At 37.0% G+C, this 20,828-nt stretch overlaps 1 protein-coding gene across 1 annotated transcript; it reads right to left on the bottom strand.

The window, feature by feature from the left end:
* Positions 1–1,844: 1,844 nt before the first annotated feature.
* On the bottom strand, positions 1,845–12,908 carry LOC141331708 (sterile alpha motif domain-containing protein 9-like). The gene is made up of 3 exons (XM_073836746.1): positions 12,777–12,908; positions 12,578–12,662; positions 1,845–7,136 (listed from the first exon to the last, which is right to left on the bottom strand). The coding sequence occupies exon 3, from the start codon at positions 7,122–7,124 to the stop codon at positions 2,694–2,696; it is 4,431 nt and encodes a 1,476-aa protein (XP_073692847.1). The 5' UTR covers positions 7,125–7,136; positions 12,578–12,662; positions 12,777–12,908; the 3' UTR covers positions 1,845–2,693.
* Positions 12,909–20,828: the final 7,920 nt, after the last annotated feature.

Below are 20,828 nucleotides of genomic sequence, written 5' to 3'. Positions count from 1 at the left end.
CTTCATCCCTCCTCCCTCTGCCAGAACCACACTGCTCTCTAGTGTGTAGTATGTGAAAATGGAAGTGTGGTCAGTGGACAAACTCAAAGCCCCACTAAGTAACTTTTTTTTACCTTAAAATAATGTTTCCGAACTCATGTCAGTGGTTCATCAACTCATAACAGGGTGAAACGGCACTTTCGTATTCACTTTGCGACCCTCTATCAGCCATAACAGCACTATGTAAGTTTGGGTCGTCGGGTCGCGGTTTTGTAGTTCAAATGATACTACAAATGCAACTTGCTTCACGGCAGGCTGCACTAAAGGTTTTCATACTTTTATAATATCATACAACATACTCTACCTTGTCACTGGACATCGTTATTTCCAAAGCCGGTCCTGGATAGCCTTTCAAACAAATAACGTGCATGTGATGCGACGGTAGGCTAAATTATTTACGACAGCGGTAATAGACAATTCCGCTTCTAACCTGTAGAGGGAGCATTGAGGGAAAAGTTACTTGGTGGGGCTTTAATCTGTAATATCCCTCTTACACATGACTGTGTTACAAAGCACAGTTCCAGCATAATCTTTAAATGTGCAATTGACAAAACCACCATGATGTATGAGCTAATGCTAGATGACTGGTCTGATGGGAGAACCACAGGTGAGAGAGACAGACTGACTGGTGTGAGAATCTATGAATTAGTCAAGACACATATCTCATTACATGTTAATGTGATTTAAAAGCCTCTCAGACAAGGTGTTAGTTTTCAAAAAAAAAAAAAAAAAAAAAGAATTGGCTGCCATTTAGTTAGGAGTGAATTTGAACTGGCCACAACACACAGGAATTTTTATTGAAATGACAGGAAGTGGAATTTACTGAATTATAATTAAAAAGAAATTTCAATACAGCTAATGCATTCTGGGAAATGAGTTCTTCATCCATTTGTTTTAACTTTTCAAATTCAATAGGAAAAGTTTTTAACTAAATGGAGCACAGCCATGAAGTATATCCAACCTTAACCAAAACATACAGCATTTAGTGGTTGGTCTTATAGAAATAGCGTGATTGTTACATAAATGAATTATCATCCAGCATAATATATAAAAAATGGAAATATAGTATGTCCTGTCTTACACACTATCCTCTCTTTATTTATGCATGTATATACTTGTGTTGTAATTATATTACTCAAAGGCCTGGTTTCACAGACAGGGTTTAGACTAAGCCAGGATTAAGCCATGGTTCAATTATGCGATTTAGGTAATTTTTTATAAGCGTGCTTAGAAAATAACATTACTGGTGTGCATCTTGAGACAAAAAAAAAAAAAAGACACCGATATATTTTAAGATAAGTCAGTGCAAGTTTCTTTCAGTTGAAACAGCTCAGACTTACATTTTACTGGGGGATAATGTTTAGTTATTAACTTTGTCATAAGTTATAATGACATAAATATCAAATAGACAGACTTGACCTTTGCAAGCATTTCCTGCATGTAACTGCATCCAGCTTCCTTCAGAGGGCAGCACAAACCCAGTAAAATAAAGGATCAATGACAGTTGTTGCATTGTCAGGTTACATCCACGGGCTGGAGCACTGTATCCACTCAAACATGGCTACTCGTAATGTTTTACAAAACTGAGTAACTGAGTTGTTTTGAAATAATTGAAAAGCAATAAAAAGCAACACACACACACACACACACACACACACACACACACACACACACACACACACACACACACACACACACACACACACACACACACACACACACACACACACATACCAGATTTCAAATGACTAGATGCAGGAGGATTGCAGAAGACATGAAAAAAAATTGATAAGAAATACGTTTATTGGATAACCTTTGTCTTAACAAAAACAAGTTAAACAAGTGTTATGATTACAAGCAAAAGGAATGGACTGCTTCCTAACAGTGCCTTGTGACCTTGAAGACCTAGAATGCAGACATTTACCATAATATAGTTAGTTCTTTGTTACAGCAGTTTCAGGGGGAAAAAAAATTATCTTGCACAAAGACAGAACAAGGATTATCAAGAAACAAATGCACACTGTAAGCAAAAAATCAGTAAAAAACAAATAATGTTCTGGCAGAAATGTGTACCTGTGAGTTTACAAAAATTTTCTTCCGCTATACAAAGCACAACATAAAAGCTAGCCTATATATAGCACAACACAAAATGCAAAGTGTAATTCAAAGTACATGTAAAACACCTGTGAAAAATCCATATGGAAAGTTCCCTTCATATTTACAAGGAACATTGGGCCCTATTTTTATGGACATTTCTTGGAAGTCTATAAAATATAAAGAATAAATGATAAATTAATAAATGTTTATGAATATATAAGTAAAATCCAGTAAGACACAATATGTAAAATGCATTTAAAGAAAAATGAACCCCTCTGGAGGTTAAAACTCTTAGTCAGCTCTCACATAACACAGTCACACCATTGCTTTTACGAGATTCAAATCAAACACGATTAGTACAAAAACATAAAACATTGATTTAAAGATTGATGTAAAAGATTGAAGATAATATTGAGGCAAATCAAAAATAACCACAGGCTTTGATCCATGAGCTCTTTTGACTTGAGTCTTATTGTTTTAAACTGGAAATCTATAAAGTTTTCTCATTTATGTTTCTCAAGTCATCAGTCAGATCCATTAGATCAGCTTTGTGACCCTTATGACTCAAAGTCTATGTCAAATGCAACTGGTCCATTCATTGAGAATCCGATGAAGAATGTCACTCTTGTGCCAAATTCTTTATGTAACTGGCTTCTGAACATTGGATCGACCTTCACATTTCCAACACTGATAAAACCATCGCAAATTTTACCAGAAACTCTGTAAAGTTTCTCACAGTCTCTCACTTGCTTCCATATTTTTTCATCATCCCATTTCGCTGAGATGTTCTGCTCAGATCCTAAACAGCTGTTTATATCCCTATGGGAAATAAGGCCACTGTAACCTTCATCCTTCCCTAAGAAAAAATGGGCCGCTGCTCTCTTTCCATTAGACACAGGTTTCAGGTCTTTTAAATAGGACAACTTCATTTGTGACACAAAAGTTTGTAATGGACAGTCCTCTTGCCGTAACAATAAAACTGTGATGTAGTGCAATGGCAGAATCTGACTGAAGGGTGTGGGGTGGTTGATAATTTCAAGTAGCAACTTACAAAGGTCTTGGTAGGGCATGATGTATTGAGATTCAGGGTTGACGTTGGCCAGAATTACATTGGCATAGATGAAGTTGACAGTGTCCATTACGTGCCTGGGTTTTTTTCTCTTCAGAATGAAATCATACTGCTGGATGATCTCTTCAAGAGTTGATGCAGAATGTCTCTCATATAAATATTCCAGAAGGCCGACATAGGAATCACCCTTGTTCCTCTCCAGACACTGGTGCGCCTGCTCAATTTTAACCATGAGGTTCATGTCCTCATTTTTGACTAGCTCACTCCAGTTTATTTTACAAAAGACGTCTGCGTACTGTTGAAAGTACCTGGAAACCTTGGGCTTTGTCCGTTCTTTTTGTTTGTTATTCTCTGCAAAAAAGGGTACTAAATTGACAAAAAAATTGTCAAGAACATAGAAATGTTGCTTAATTGTGCCCTTTAGCTGTAGAAGATAACTCTTATGCTTCTGCAATACATGGTAATATTGCTTGAGTTCAGGGTTCTTCCTTGGCAAATCTTCAAAGACAATTTTACCCGATAGGACTTCACCAAGGCAGTTAAACAGTGGTGTCTTTTGCAGTATTTGTATGACAACAGCTGCAGTTTGAAGTTCACCAAGATAACCAGCGGTGTTGTAGGTATTGTAGTCCTTTAGTCTCTGCAATTGAATCATGGCCTCTTTGTTTGCAGTTTGTTGTGTTTCTTTGCAAGCTTCTCCTGCAGATCTAGCCAATGTAAGATACTCCTCAAGACTCTCTGGCTTGATGGGATCATCTTTGTCTTTTCGTACAGCCTGTTTGAGCTCACGTACAAGTACCTGCGACACTGTATCGCACATGTATGAGCTGTCCTTTGAAAGGCCTTTGGCCTTCTTTGCCCAAATCATGGCTGTGCTAAAGTCAGATTTTTTGATGTAATAGTACCTGGCGAGGAGCTGGAATATTACTGCATCCTTTCTGTAGCACTTTGCTGCATTTTGTAGAACAATTTCTTCCAACCGTGGGGTCTCCTTCATTGTATCTTGGATAAGAGGTGAAAAAAGTGTGTTGGCCTGAGCCAAATACTGCCTCTTAACCAACATGTTGTGAACATCCTGCACTAATTTTTGTTTTCCTAGAGCATACTCATAAAACAGGTCTGTTGTGAGCAAAAGGTTAGTAATGTCTGCTTTTGACACCCCATAAGAAGCTGAAAGCTCTTTCAAACAGCATTGAGCTATGCTTGGGTGAATCACCGTCACACCTTCAAATCTAATTTTGGAATTCACTGTGTATCTTGTCAAAAGATTGGAAAACCTCTCAAATCCATCTTCAACCTTGCGGGGTTCAAAATATGCTTTTGTTTGCAGACCAAGAAACTCTTCACATGTAGACACTGACAGCAATGCATTCTTGCAGTAGACATTCAGGAGGACGAGAACAGCAAAAAGTTGAGCATGTTTGTCTTGGAAGTTGAAACCCTTCAGAGTATTTTTCACAATACCCTGAATATAGTCAGGTGAAAAGTTATTCTTCAGAATCATGAACCCATAAAACGTTGTAGTGTTTGTGTTGTTCCGCTTAAACTCTTTTAGCTTTTCCTCAAACAGTTCCTGTTCCTTCTCTGATAATTTGTTTCCAATGAAAACTGCATCGTCCGTCTGTTCACAGGATTCAGCTCTCATGCAGTTGACAATTATGACCTGTGGAGACTTTGAGAAAATGTTTTGCTTCAAACATTCCTCCCCAATCTGAAGCTGGAGTTTTTTTACATCAGAGATGTCCAGGAAATCGTCGATCATGAGCAAAACAGGAAGTCGTGTAGGTTTCTCTTTAGTCTCATAAGTCAGTAGTTGCACTACGTGTTCAGCTATAGTAGTATAATCATCTGTTGTGTCCTTCAGAACTGCACAGCGAAATTTATCCTTGAGTGTCCATAGAACATGCATGGCTAATGTAGTGCCACCGCAGCCTGGAAGATGGAAAATGCTGAAAAATTCACACGCTCCCTTCCGACTGCATATGTCTGGAATAATAGTGTCGACAATGTAGCTGAATTTGTCTCGTTTGATGAATGGCATTGACCCGGGCTGTTCTGAGAAGTAGAAGTTCCACCAAGACACCTTCCCTCCCTTATAAAATTCCTCCTCATGATGTTGTTTGTCCTCATTTCCTCCATCACATTGGTTCACACAAAGAACACTCAGCGTTTCTAAGGATTCTTCAGATTTCTTGGAGAGCACAACATTACTGCCACCACCACAAGGAAGAAAGCGGCTTGATTTGCGATTCTCTGACCACAGATTGAGCACAGTGCCATTGACCTCAGCAAAACTCAGCTCATAAATGCATCTTGTAGAGATGTCAACTCCACATCTGTCCTCAATGAGACTCTTCCAGTAGGTGTATGATGTTTCATTGTCACTAATGCATAAGATTTGGTTTCCTCCATTGAACTCTTGTAGAAACATATTGAAGGTCTCAAGCAAAGGGTCTTTTCCATTGCTCACCTGACTTAATAGCAAGAATATGGTGAGAAATTTCTTGTGAGGCAGAACATCTTTTCGACACAGGAAAGAAACAACATCACGCACAGAGGATCCTTTCTCAATTGACCATTTGTCAGCATCAGAGGGGCTTTCCTCATTAATACCTCCATTACAGAAAACCCAGCTTGTATTCCTGGTCAGCTTTAACTTGTTTGCTATGTCTTCAACTGCACCAGTGATTTTATATTGAGCTGGTGAGTGAGGATTGGTTTTTCTATCTTCAAACTGCTTATTCAAGCCACTTTCAGCAGATTCTGGATCAAAATCCAAAACAGCCACTAGATCCATGTGAAGAAGGAAACTCAGGTTTTCCAGCTGAACAGGATGGGACTTGTTAGCCACCACAATGTACTGTTCAAAGTGTGACCTGTCCAAAGATTGTGTCCCTCCTGTTATCATCTCACACAGTTTAGAGCCTTGCACACTGTTTTTGACAATAAAGAGATGCTTTTCTTCAGCATCCTTCCTCAACTTGGACAACTGTGGCATGTTAGCAATATATCTGTCATACTTTGAGGAATCTGATGTAATAAGATTATTGCTGCTGCTGCCATCTCTTACATAGAAAGACTTGCTATCACTCTTCTTCCCTGTTGCTTTGGACTCAGGCATCTTGTCTTTATTCTTGCATTTCTTGTTATTTTTCTCTACTTCATATGTGTTAAAATAAAGCTCTTCACAGACGATTGAGGACGGCTCTATGTCTACCTCAATAACACATTTTCTTGCAGATGTCATGTCAGCCTTGAGAACTTCAACGAATCGTGGGGGTTTAATACACCTCTTTGCTATTTGAACAGACCTTTCCAATTTGAAATGCTTTTCAATTGCATGTGACTGTTGTTTGTCAAAGTCATCTGTTCTCTGGACACTAATACCCAGAATTTGCCCATGTGGTTTGTCTGCCACTCCGAAATGAATGGTGCCATTTGTGCGACTATTCATACATGCTGCTCCAAACCGAATTACTTCATAAGTGTATTTTTCCATTCTGTCATCTTCTGTTGTGTTGATGAAGGCTTTGTATTCATGGCACGGTTGTATGAGGTCTATAGGACCAGTTTCAGTCACATCTAAAATACTATTATTTATATACCTGTGAGCAGCATTAAATCTACTGAAAGGGTAAGGCTTTAAGCTACAAGACTGAGTCACTGCATCATTCTGCGTCTGAGTCTTTTGTTTCAGAAGACCGATGTTGTGAATAATCAGTTTTTTAGCATCGAATGATAAGCCTTGAATGCGAGAAAGATCAGTTTCCTCCAAGAGGAGAAGACTAGCTCCTTTAATTTTCTGTTTGTACAAAATCTCTGCATCTTCTTCATCCACTTTTATCTTGAGCATCCATTGTCTCACATGGTCTTTGCTCCACTCATTGATGTCCGCTGGAAGTTCAGATGAGACAGCCATCTCCTCATTATTCTGAAAGAAAATTAACATTAGCAAACAAACATATTGTAAACAAATTATTTTATAAAAAACTTGATGTGGATCATATTCTCCAATATCTAGTTACTTATTAAACTTATTCTTTTTCAATTTTCAGACTCAGAACTGGTTACTACACTGTAAAAAGTTTTAACCAGTTTCAACTTAAAAACTTAAGTTCAGCAGCTGCCTTAACATTTTGAGTTAAATCAACTTAAAACTACAAGTCATTTCAACTCACGACAAAATGACTTGTACTTTTAAGTTGATTTAACTTATGAGTTGAAACTACTTGTATTTTTAAGTTGATTTAACTTTAAATGTTAAGGTAGCTGCTGAACTTAAGTTTTTAAGTTGAAACTGGTTAAAACGTTTTACAGTGTGGTTTACTAAATGTTATATCCACAATTCTACATTTATTACTTGGTTGCTTCAACATCGCTTATGGTTGTTCATCAGTTAATGTACTAATAACCTAATAAACTAATGCAGATTCTGCAACAGACATGGTATCTCATGGGATTACAAGATAATGAGCATAAAAAATATATGCTGACCTTTCATCTGCCTTGAGTCTATAATGGAATCAAAACCCTATTTAAAGAAAGTTTAGGAATATCATGGCTGTGCAGAAAATGACAATCTGTAACAAAGACTGAACAAATGAGAAAGTTTACATTTTAACTATAAAAGTCTTTTGAAAGCACGTTTTCAATGTAAATCTAGATTTGAATAATGAAATAAACTACGGGCAATTTTATACTGTAATAACTGAACAGAATAATAATCTCCTCCACAGATTACATACATAGAACAAATATAAAATTACATATTGAAATTTTAATTAGTGTTTCTGATTATTACTAGTTTATAATTTACTCACCCTCATGTCGACTTTCTTTTTTTCTGTGGAATACAAAAGCTGCTATTTTTAAGCACACTGGTATGGCAAGCCGTTTAAGCCTAAAATATACTCTGGTTACTCATCGTAATTGCATTTTTACTAGTAACAATTCAATTAGAGAGCTCTTTAATTCAATTCCTACTACTAACAATGCTAATTAGAGAGACTTTTGAGACGTGTACTTCAGCACCAGGCGCGAGTCAAACGTAAACGGAAAAAGTACAGGACCTAAATGAGCATCAGCAGAACAACAGTGAACTGCGGTCTGATGAGATGTTGTTAGGCTATATTAGGGGTGGGAGAAAAAATCGATTCTCTGATGCATCGTGATTCTCTCTTCAACGATTCTGAATCGATTCTTAATATTTCAAAATCAATTCTGAGCTTGTTTTTTTTCCCCGCATATGAAACATGTGCGCGCTAGAGACGCGGCAGGCTTAATTCCTGCACAGATTTTGCACTGTGAGACACGTGCGCATTGCTTGACAATGTGTGTTTTTACCCGCAGTGTTTTACTTAAGATATGTTTTAATTTATGCCTTTGGAATGCAGTACTATTAGATGCACGAAACTCGCGCGCTGGCAGACTTTCATGTGCACTTTGTGTTTTTTCGTCCTGATCGCAGATGTGGTTAAATGCACTTGCATTTTCGAATAGTTTTATACGAAACTGTAGGCTACATACAGTCAGCTATGTTTTCAGAGCAGGACAAAACATCTGATATATCGAAATAGATCTGTGCATTAGTGGCGTTCCGTAAATATAAGCTGCTAATGTTTCGCATACCTAGGCCGTCTGAGAGAATGCGTTCACGGGTTTAATTAATAAAAACATAAGTTGATCAATTATCATTTGAGATGTAACTTAAAGCTTCATAAAGAGTTGGGAATAAGTACGTCAAATTATTTATTTGTACGTCAAATTATTTATTTTCTGTAAGTCTATTATGTCAGTTACGGAATCTTCGGGGCAAGCAGATTCTCCACATCTTTATTGCGTCCGCTCTATTGCTATGACTCCTCAGGATCGACGCGCATTCTCTTGTTTTGCTGGCATGCGAGTGATTCATTCGCGGGGTAAGCTGTCCGAGAAGCGCTCGCCCAAGCGGAAAAACGAGATCTCAAGATCTCGATTGCTGTAAATGATACTGTGTTTGATGCACAACTAACTCGACTAAATCAAATGGGGAAAAAAACATCCTACCACACACACACACACACACACATGTTGGGTTTACATGTTTTATGGGGACATTCCATAGGCGTAATGGTTTTTATACTGTACAAACCGTACTTTCTATGGCCCTACACCTACCCTACACCTAAACCTAGCCCTCACAGGAGATTGTGCACACTTTTAGTTCCTCAAAAAAAGTCATTGTGCATGATTTATAAGCCTGTTTCCTCATGGGGACCTGAGAAATGTCCCCACAAGGTCAAAATCTACTGGTATTCCTATCCTTGTGGGGACATTTGGTCCCCACAACGTGATGAATACCAGGTACACACACACACACACACACACACACACACACATGTTGGGTTTACATGTTTTATGGGGACATTCCATAGGCGTAATGGTTTTTATACTGTACAAACCGTACTTTCTATCGCCCTACACCTACCCTACACCTAAACCTAGCCCTCACAGGAGATTGTGCATACTTTTACTTCATCAAAAAAAACTCATTGTGCATGATTTATAAGCCTGTTTCCTCATGGGGACCTGAGAAATGTCCCCACAAGGTCAAAATCTACTGGTATTCCTATCCTTGTGGGGACATTTGGTCCCCACAACGTGATGAATACCACACACACACACACACACACACACACACACACACACACACACACACACACACACACACACACACACACACACACACACACACACACACACACACACACACACACACACACACACACACACACACACACACACACACACACACACACACACACACACACACACACACACACACACACACACACACACACACACACACACACACACACACACACACACAAATATAGGGGGCAGCCGTGGCCTAATGGTTAGAGAGTTGGAGTTGTAACCCAAAGGTTGCAGGTTTGAGTCTCAGGTCCGGCAGGGATTGTAGGTGGGGGAGTGAATGTACAGCACTCTCTTCACCCTCAATACCACTACTGAGGTGAGTCCCTTGAGCAAGGCACCGATCCCCCAACTGCTCCCCGGGCACCGCAGCAATGGCTGCCCACTGCTCCGGGTGTGTGTTCACGGTGTGTGTGTTCACTGCTGTGTGTGTGTGCACTTGGATGGGTTAAATGCAGAACACAAATTCCTAGTATGGGTCACCATACTTGGCCTCACTTCACCTCCTTTCCTTTAAATATATACTCCTTTTTTTATAATAACAAACAGAGGCAAAAGAGGAAATAATAAAATATGATTTCTTCTCTGATTTTATTGGTGTTTTTTAGACCAAAAAGGTTTGGTCTAAAGATACTATAACAATAACTATTGTCTGTAAACTTTCTGATACATAAAGAACACTTATTTTAAATAAGTAATCGTTTTACCTTGCTTATATAATTTAAAAAATGAAGTAAATTTGGCACTAAATAAATTTTATAAAAATGTAGCCATGTGCAGTAAAGTAATTAAATTGAATCTTGAAACCAGTAAAGATTCACACACCTAATTTTACAGAGATTCCAACTATAAACAAAAAGCATTGAAACTGCAATTTTACATTTTGTTAAAATGTAAAGTTGTAAAGATGTATTTTGCACAGCAGAAAAAATAATTGGGGAAAAAATGTAGATCAAGAATCGTTTTGGAATCGGATCGTGACTCTCAGAATCGGATCGGATCGTGAAGTGCCTGAAGATTCCCACCCCTAGGCTATATGTCAGTAAAACAAACTTTTCTGTCCTGTCAGCAATTTCTCTGTGCTTACTGCGCACACTCTTCAACTTTACGCGAATATGAGGCCACGCATAGCGCTTCATCATAAATAAAGCACACAAGAAACTACAAGCATAGTTCTATCGTCAGTTAAGTCATGAAATTACCAAAAAGGCAATTAAAGCAGCAAACTGTGCATGCAATTATAATTAACTGAAATTTATTTTAGTTAGTTTTGTTTTAGTCACTAAAACAGTGCAGTACTTTATAGTCAAACACATTTTTATATTGAAATAATGAAGATTATTGTGCCACCCCAGACTGGTTGCTGGCCCCTCCCTGGCCACCCCTATCAAAACATCCTGGCTCCGCCACTGCTCTAATCGGAATTGGTACTAGTAAAAACTGAAATAGAGAGATCTCTAATTGGAATTATTACTAGTAAGTATTGATTTAGAGAGCTCTCTAACTGGACTTATTACGCGGCTCTTTGGAATGCTTGATTCTGATTGGTCAGTTGAGACATTTGCAGGTTCGTTCTTTTCAAATAATCACCGCTCCAAAGTAATAACGCATAGCCGGTACTACTTGTATGTTTAAAATCCCTCCGTGCCAACAAAGATTACCGTTTGGCGCCATCTTGTGACAAACACTGGACAACCACAATTAACAATGGAAAATTTCGACATTAATCTATTTAAATTGTCTTACTAACGTACATAGTTTGAATGTTAGTCACGTGGTACTATATCGTTTCGCGGAAGGATAAATATGTTAATTTAAAACAAATATGCCAATAAAAGGTTTCAAATTCATATTCATGTCCAGTTTTTTTCCTTATGTGGCAAGTAGCCGTGTAATAAGCGGGATAATGTACAGGCAGCTGGTAGTTATCGCAGAAATAAGCCCCTTCAGTGTGATACAAGACCCTCCGCTTCGCGTCGGGTCCTGATCACACTGTCGGGGCTTATTTCTGCGATAACTACTGGCTGCCTGTACATTATCCCTTACTTGTTACTAGTAAGAATTCAGTTGTAGAGCTCTCTAATTGAAATTTCTATTAGTAAAAATTCTGTTGTAGAGCTCTGTAATTGGAATAGTTACTAGTAAGAATTTAATTAGAGTGCTATCTAATTGGTATTGTTACTAGTAGGAAATAAATTATAGAGCTCTCTAATTGAATTGTTACTAGTAAAAATGCAATTACGACAAGTAACACTAAGTGCATTTTAGGCTAAAACGGCTTGCCATACAATGGAATCCAAACAACAATGGATCAGCTCCAAACACTTAATTATTCTTTCTTTCTTTATTTTTTGTGTTCCAAAGAAGAAAGTTATACATATTATATTCTATCTAGTTATTCCATTTCTATTACTGTTTTAACACACCCTGCAGCAAAGGGGTTGGTTGTAATAACAGCATTACTTGTATTTATTGTAACTAACTTTCACAGGTCAGGGATAAGTTATAGGTTTCAAAACTAATTTGTTACAGACAAATGTGACGTGATATCAAAATTAAAGGTAAATAATAATTACTGGTATTCAGTAATTAATATTTTAATAAGTATCAAAACTATCCCTAGTCTCCTTTACTAAATGCTAAAATAATAATAATGAGTTGAATTATCATTTGTCTTACCACAGCCAAAGACAAAATCTCTGTGTTGTTCAGCAGAAATTAAGAGCTTTTGGTTGTTTCATGCCGAAGATAGGGTATCTTCACACTAGAAAAAAAAAAAAAAAAAACACAGGTTAGAGATGTAACTCAAACAAAAATGAAAATAAAATGGCAAAATGTAAAAAATAGTAGCTTGATACAGAGTGTTAAGCTATTTTACCTGCATGCTGTTTTTGTAGTTGAAGAGCTTCCTGTAGAGTTGTTTATGCCTGAAGGAACAATATAAAGTTGTGCAAATCTGTTTTGCAAGTACTGTATTTAATTTAAAACAGCCATCAACCCAACTGCAGACAATTCATTGCTGTTATATCTACTGCCACAAAGAATATACTTCCTGGAGGAATAACGTTTACTGTGAAATGAAAGCTTAGATTCATGAGAGGGATGGGTGTGTCCAGTTCAGAGAGTGAATTCACGTCATGCTGTAATTTCCATTATTACAAAATAACTGAAGATAACTGAAACATGACATGAATACACATTTTAAACCGTTGTTATAAGTCAGCTAATGATAAGATCGTTGGTTGCTAATAAGAAGCAGTTTTATAAAAAAACTCTCCATTACATGCGAACCACCATTTCCTGTGTCTAACTGCATCCTTTTTTCTGAGACTGCTTCCGTTTCTTTTTATAGCTTTGCACTACAACTGGACATTTAAATGAAAAACATGGCATAAGAATGACACCAAGCTAGAACTATTCCACAGATGCCACTTAGTTGGATACATTATATGTTCATGCACTCACTCTTTTCTTCCAACACACCTGGAAAAAAAACACATATGTGTGTATGCTGTTTAGCATTCAACACTTTCATCCCCTCCAAATTGTTGGCAAAAAAATATCTAAATAGCCACCGGTGAAAATGGATCTGCCTGCTTTCTAGAGGCCTAACCTAACCTTACCCATCACTCCCCCCCACAAAAAAAAATAAAAAAAATTACAGAGCTGTTACTAGGGCAGTGCCATATCGTACAAAATTTAAAAGGTATGTCTTAACTATCTTGGTAAGATATCAGTACCTAAAGTGTAAATATAAGTACCACCCCAGTGACAACTTTTTACCCTTTTTATGAGTAAGTACTAAAATCTAAAAAAGTACTACACACATCGAGCATTTATGTTCAAAGCTTCTGTATGCATTTAGTGCGAGACTGAGATTGTAATCTTACCTCTCAAAGAAGCCAGACCAGCTCCCTTTTGTAGTTGTTTTCTTCTGGAAAGATTTAGTGATGAAGACAGTCTAACAACGGACTGACCTAAAAACTTCACCCAAACTTCCCTCCTCCCTCTGCCAGAACCACACTGCCCTCTAGTGTGTAGTATGTGAAAATGGAAGTGTGGTAAGTGGATAAACTCAATCTGTAATATCCCTCTTACACATGACTGTGTTACAAAGCACAGTTCCAGCATAATCTTTAAATGTGCAATTGACAAAACCACCATGATGTATGAGCTAATGCAAGATGACTGGTCTGATGAGAGAACCACAGGTGAGAGAGACAGCCTGGAATTTACTGAATTATAATTAAAAAAGAAACTCCGATACACCCAGTGCATTGTGGGAAATGAGGTATTCATCCATTTGTTTTAACTTTTTCAAATTCAATATAAATTCAAGAACTAAATTGGAATTTAAAAGACATTTTTAAATAAATGGAGCACAGCCATGATGTAGGCCTACAGTCAACCCCGAAATTATTCATACCCCTGGCAAATTCTGACTTAAAGTTACTTTTATTCAACCAGCAAATTCTGGGATACGACACAGACGTCTCCCAGAAGATAATAAGGTGATGTACAAGAGGCATCATTGTGGAAAAAATATTACTCATCTTTTGTTCACATTTGAACAAAAAGTGTCTTGTCCAAAAGTATTCACACCCATCTCAATAATCAATGGAAAAGCCTTTATTGACTATTACAGCAATCAAATGCTTCCTTTAATTGCTGATCAGCTTTTTGGTTGTCTCCACTTGTATTTTTGCCCATTCATCTTTCAACTCTTTCAGGTTGGAGGGTCTCCTTGCCATCACCCTGCTCTGTAGCTCACATCAAAGATTCTCAATTGGATTTAAGTCTGCTAACCATTTCTTCACCACTTTTGCTGTGTGTTTTGGGTCGTTGTCGTGCTGAAATGTCCACTGGTGCCCAAGGCCAAGTTTCTCTGCAGACTGCCTGATGTTGTTGTGGAGAATTTTGATGTATTGCTCCTTTTTCATGGTGCCGTTTACTGTGATTAGGTTCCCTGGTTCACCGGCTGAAAAACACCCCCAAAACATTAGGTTCCCACCACTATGTTTGACAGTGGGGATGATGTTGAAGGCTTATCCTTTTTTACGCCAATTGAAGGTTACATCATTGCGGCCAAACAATTAAATTTTTGTTTCATCTGACCATAAAACAGAAGATCAAAAGACTTCTACTTTGTCCAGATGAGCGTTTGCAAAGGTCAAGCGGGCTTTTGTGTGCCTAATCTGGAGAAGTGGTGTCATCCTTGGTCTGCGTCTGTGGAACCCAGCGGTGTGCAGTGTCCGTTGGACTGTCTGCCTTGAGATGTTGCCACCAGCAGAGCCCAGATTCATCAGGATGGCCTTGGTGGTGATCCTTGGATTCTTTTTTTTACCTCTCTCACTATCCTCCTGGCCAGCACAGGTGTCACTTTTGGCTTCCAACCACATCCTTTGAGATTTTTCACACAGTGCGGAACGTCTTGTATTTTTTAATAATACTTTGCACTGTAGCCACTGGAACTTCAAAACATTTGGATATGGTCTTATAGCCCTTTCCTGACTTGTGAGCAGCCACAATGCGCAGCAGCAGGTCCTCAGTGAGCTCCTTTGTCTTAGCCATGACTGTCCAGTGTCCACAAACCAACAGCAGAGAGCTTCTGTTTTTCACCTGTTGAGTTGATTAAAACAGCTGTTCCCAATGAATCAGGGTAATGGACCTTTCTCACAACTTCCGTATTTTGCAGCGGAAATACGCTTAACGCTTAAAAAATGCTTAACGTGGCTTAATGTATGTAAAAAACGACCAGGAAACCCCAAATTTCTGTCAAACCTTACGTGGAACAAACATTAACTACTATCAAAAGAACGAGCCCTTATTCCACAGATAAAGTGAATAACATCACGTTAAGCGTTTTCTCCCCCCCATTATAAACAGCTTAACGTGGTTTACGTACCTCAACAGCGACCAGGGAAAACCAAACTTATGTTAAATTTGACTTATAATAAATACTTGCTGCTGTCAAAAGAACGAGCTCTTATTCAGCATATAAAGTGATCGCCCCCCATAGAAGTCCATTAACAAACCATGTTAAGCTTTTTCCTTAATGGAGTTCTATAGGGAGAAAAGCGAGATATTATTCACTTTATATTATTCACTTTATATGCTGAATAAGAGCTCATTCTTTTGACCGCAGAAAGTGTTTATTATAAGTAAAATTTTAAGCCACGTTAAGCTTTTTTTTTTTTTTTTGTATAATGGACTTCTGTGGGGGGCGATCACTTTATATGCTGAATGAGAGCTCGTTCTTTTGAGAACAGAAAGTGTTTATTATAAGTGAAATTTAACAGAAGTTTGGTCTTCCCTGGTCGCTGTTAAAGTAAGTTAAACCAAGCGGTTTCCTTATAATGGGCTTCTATGGGGGAGAAAACGCTTAACGTGATATTATGCACTTTATCTGTGGGATAAGGGCTCTTTCTTTTGATAGTAGTTAGTGTTTGTTCCAAGTAAGGTATGACAGAAATTTGGGGTTTCCTGGTCGTTTTTTACGTACGTTAAGCCACGTTAAGCGTTTTAGAACGTCCCGGATAAACTCTTAGTGAAAAAATGTATATCCTTTATCCAATTTGTTCCTCTTTGTGACGGAGTTTTCCTCCACGACTCTTATCAGGTCGGCAAAAGTTATTTTTGGCAAACCAGCGAGGGAAGTTGTGTAGACTCTCTCCATTTTAATTTTAAATTACCCGGCTTTCTGCTGTGTTGACATTACACAGGAAGTCTGCATACCCTGCGATTGCGTATTTCCGGTTTCTGTGAAAAAGGTCTATTAGGATGCTTTAGAACAGCTTGGACTATTTGGAATGGTATAGAACTTGCTGGTTGAATAAAAGTAACTTTAAGTCAGAATTTGTGTATGAATAATTTCTGGCTTGACTGTATATGCAACCTTACCCAAAAACTTACTGCATATAGTGGTTTGTCTCATAGAAAGGCGTGATAAATATATAAAACCCATAAATATATTATCATCCAGCTCTAATCTGCTAAATGTGATTATAAGGCATTAAGATACCAAAATATTATAAACATAAACATGATTTTTTTTTAAAGCTGTATATTTACATCATCTGTACTTAATTCATACACTGTTCTCTTTATGTATGCACTTGTGTTTTGATTATTATTCATACTGTTTTAGTAACTTTTTCATAAATTATAATGGCATATAAATACTGCTGTGCATATATACAAACTTGCCTTTCTTGCATGTAACTGCATCCAGCTTTCTAAAGAGGGCAGCACAAACACAGTAAATTAAAGGATCAATGACAGTTGTTGCGTTGTCAGGTTACATTCAAGGGCTGGGGCACTGAATCCACTCACGTGTAATGTTTTACAAAAAATGAGTAACAACCAAATAACTTTCAGTTTGTTCTACCAAGTGCATTGAAATGTCAATGTCACTTATGCTTATAAGTGTAAAAATGCCTGATTGGCTAATTGTTCTTCAGAAGCTGAGTATGAAAAGGAGTATTATGATGAATACTGTAACAAACCTGTAATGATGGATTAAGCCTCAGGGTTGGGATGTGTCTTTCACATCTTGTGTCTTGTTTAGAATCCTGACTTTATGCACACACACATTTACTCAATCCATACGGTTCATATATGTGCCATTCTACAGAATTGGTCCAAAAATGTCTCTTTTTCCAATAAAAATTATAATATCCAAAGTACTCATTTCTAGTAACTATGCAGTTAATTCTCAAATTGTATTTTCTGAAAGTTTTGGAATATTTGTCACTACTGAAACACAGTAATAGTAATTTAATTAGAAGGGTTATTTCTTCCTATATCTTCCTTGTAAATATATATTTTTGCTTTTTTTTTTTTTAATTCAGAGGTAAATCAATAACAATTACATTTTGTAACAATATTTCAAGTGTAATTTCAGAGATTTGTTGTATTTTGAATCCAATTTTTTTTAGTAAAAGGCAAAAAGTTGATCATACTGATTCCAAAGTTAAGGATTCATGAGTTTGAATATACATTGAACCCAACACTATTATAACATCTCAGCTGATAATTCAGTATACTTTATTTTCCCATGTTTCTGTATTGACTGCATATTTTCTGTAGTGACAGTTATGTTTTGAAGAAGTTAGCTAGCACAGTTCTGAACAGTTGTACACATATAAAAAGTAAATGCTATGAAATAACAAAAGTGGGCTTAATTGCAGAAAAAAAGGTGTATGGTAGTGACGTTCCTAAAAGTTTTTTCATACTTTTGAACCCATTTACCTCAAAAGGAGGGTCCCTATCTACTCACACCTTGTAGCTATGAGAAAGAGAGAGAGACAGGAATATTTCCTGATCATAAATGTAAGGGTCTAGTTAAAATCAGTCTCAGGCAATGGACTAAGCCAATGGACTATTCTGAAAAAAGACACTTTTTCTTTTTTTTCTTTTTTTTTTTTGTTTACATAAAGTTTCATAATTTTCAAAGAAAATTTAAAATAAATATCTTTATTTAAAACTTGAATTTTTAAAAACATCAAAAAGATACTTTTAAACACAAAAACATACAATTATTTCAATATCTTTTTCATAAGTTGAAATTTAGGGGTTAGGGTTCAGGACTGACACCTCCCAACTTAAAGTACCCAATAAATTATGATTTTATATATATTAAGCTTACTAACAATTTAGTAAACATCTAAGATTTAACTACTTAAATGCTTTTTAAATATGCTTTTTGGTTGTGGTTCTGTGTAGAATGGCCCACATACTGCTCAGATGTTGCTTTTTTATTGTAGATTTAATGCCAATGTTTGTATTTTAAGTTCATTTAAACACTTAATGAGACACTCAGACATTTGAGGTCAGTAAGATTTAAAAAAAAATACTATTATTACTTTCAATACTTTTACTTAGCAAAGATACATCAAAATGATCAGTAAAGACCTTTATAATGTTACAAAATACATTCTTCTATAAATAGAATATAAATTATATTCTTTTTTTAACTTTCTATTGAAAAAAGAATTTTGGTTTTCCACAAAAAAAAATATTAAGTAGCACTGTTTGAAAATAAAACTTTGAAAAAAAAAATGTTTCTTGATGTGCAAATCAGCATATTAGAATATTTTCTGAAGGATCATGTGACACCAGAGTAATGATGCTAAAACTCACCTTTAATCCCAGGAATAAATTACATTTTACAATATATTCACATAGAAAACACTTATTTTGAGTTGTAAAAATATTTCACTGTTTTTACTGTATTGTTGATCAAGTAAATGCAGCCTTGGTGAGCAGAAGAGACTTCTTTCGAAAACACTGCAGAACCTGTTTCAAAGCCACTTATGAAAACTACTTGAGTGACACAAATAGCCAGAAGTGATAATTACTCAGATCACAGCTCACACTGGAGACAGGTGTCAACCTGACCCCTCAACCCCACAAAAGACACCACCCTCCGAACAATAAAACTAAAATCTCAGATCTGTCCCTGAATACCCAAACACCTGCCTCTCTCTCTCTGTATGACGCTCTCCAGAAATGAGCTCAATCTGAGTAAACCTCTCTTTAAAAATCATTATTCTAAACCAGTTGAACACATGGTGTAGTCACTCTGTGATTATGTCAATGTGAAAGTGTGTAAAGGGTCTCTATGACCCCACTTGGACTGCACACAATACACACATGTACACATACATCACACCCACCAGTCTGGTTGAAAGATCATAAACACTGAAGAAACCACTTCATCATGTTAACTCAGCACATTTCAGCTTTATACTCTTAAAAATAAAGGAGCTTTAAAATGTTCTTCACAGTAGAAGAACCATTTAGTCAAAGGTTTTTTAAAGAACCATCTCTTTCTTACCTTTTTGTAATCTAAAGAACCTTTTTTTTTGCCACAAAGAACCTTTTGTGAAACAGAAACATTCTTCAGATGTTAAAGGTTCTTTTTGGAATCATTTAGACAAAAAAGGTTCTTCTATTGCATTGTGAAGCACCTTTATTTTTAAGAGTGTACTCTAACTGGAAGAGCACTATTGTCCCATTTGAGCCTGTTTTTCTCCTGTGAGGATTTAAACAGACAATATTTGTTCTTTAATAAATCATTACAGACAATGCCGTTAAACTGATGAAACGGCAACATCTGAACAATAAAATAATCTTCTGGATGTGCAGCTGTTCATCTAAGGTGTGACAGACGCAGTTGCAGCCGTGTTGGTGGAAGGTGGAGCTGTACATTTGCTCTCAAAGTGTTTGTTCAGGATTTACCTGGAGTCCATTGTGTTTCATGTCAACTTCACCTCAGACGTTTCTCCTACAAGAACCAACCAAAATTAGTCAATAGTTGGCATGCATTAAGAGTTTAAGAACAAAAAGAATACGAAGAAGCTCAGATAAATTGATAAGAAATGTTTGAGTTCATATTCTCAACTAAATTCAATGTATTTGTATATATATATTTTTAGTGGACCCTTACAAAGCCTTCTGAGAGAAGACAATCTCCATAAAGAAACAATTCAACCATAGACCTTCATAGTCTTTCTTTCTTCTGTGGAACATGAAAGATGTTTCAACAACATTGAACCCCCACAAAACCTCATAAACATCCAAAAACAACATCAATTGTATTCCACTAAGTCTTGGAATGAAGTGGATGAACTATTCCTTAAAGATGTTTAAGGGAATGAGTAATTTTGCTTCTGAGTGTCTCGTTTGAGGACGCGTAGACGTTTTTACTATAAAACCAAGACGTTTGATTGCAGACTTTTGAGTTCTCTTCTGAAACTCTAGAGGAGATTAAACCAAGCCTTCATTTAATCTCCTCGCTCTCCAGGAGAAACAAATGAGATATCACTGAGATCTCGTCTTTCGTCTTTCCTGTGGGTGGGCAGCAGACGGATACAAGAGTGTGAGAAAAAAAACAAGTAAACCGAAGGGGGAAGGTGTGATTGTGAGT

The sequence above is a fragment of the Garra rufa genome, chromosome 1 (assembly GCF_049309525.1).
Source record: "Garra rufa chromosome 1, GarRuf1.0, whole genome shotgun sequence".
Classification (NCBI taxonomy): Eukaryota; Metazoa; Chordata; class Actinopteri; order Cypriniformes; family Cyprinidae; genus Garra; species Garra rufa.
Note: the sequence above shows the minus strand (reverse complement) of the source record. Positions and strands in the feature narration are given on the sequence as shown.

Excerpts from the sequence above, each read along its gene's own strand:
- LOC141331708 (XM_073836746.1), bottom strand. The coding sequence starts at position 7,124 with ATGGCTGTCTCATCTGAACTTCCAGCGGACATCAATGAGTGGAGCAAA.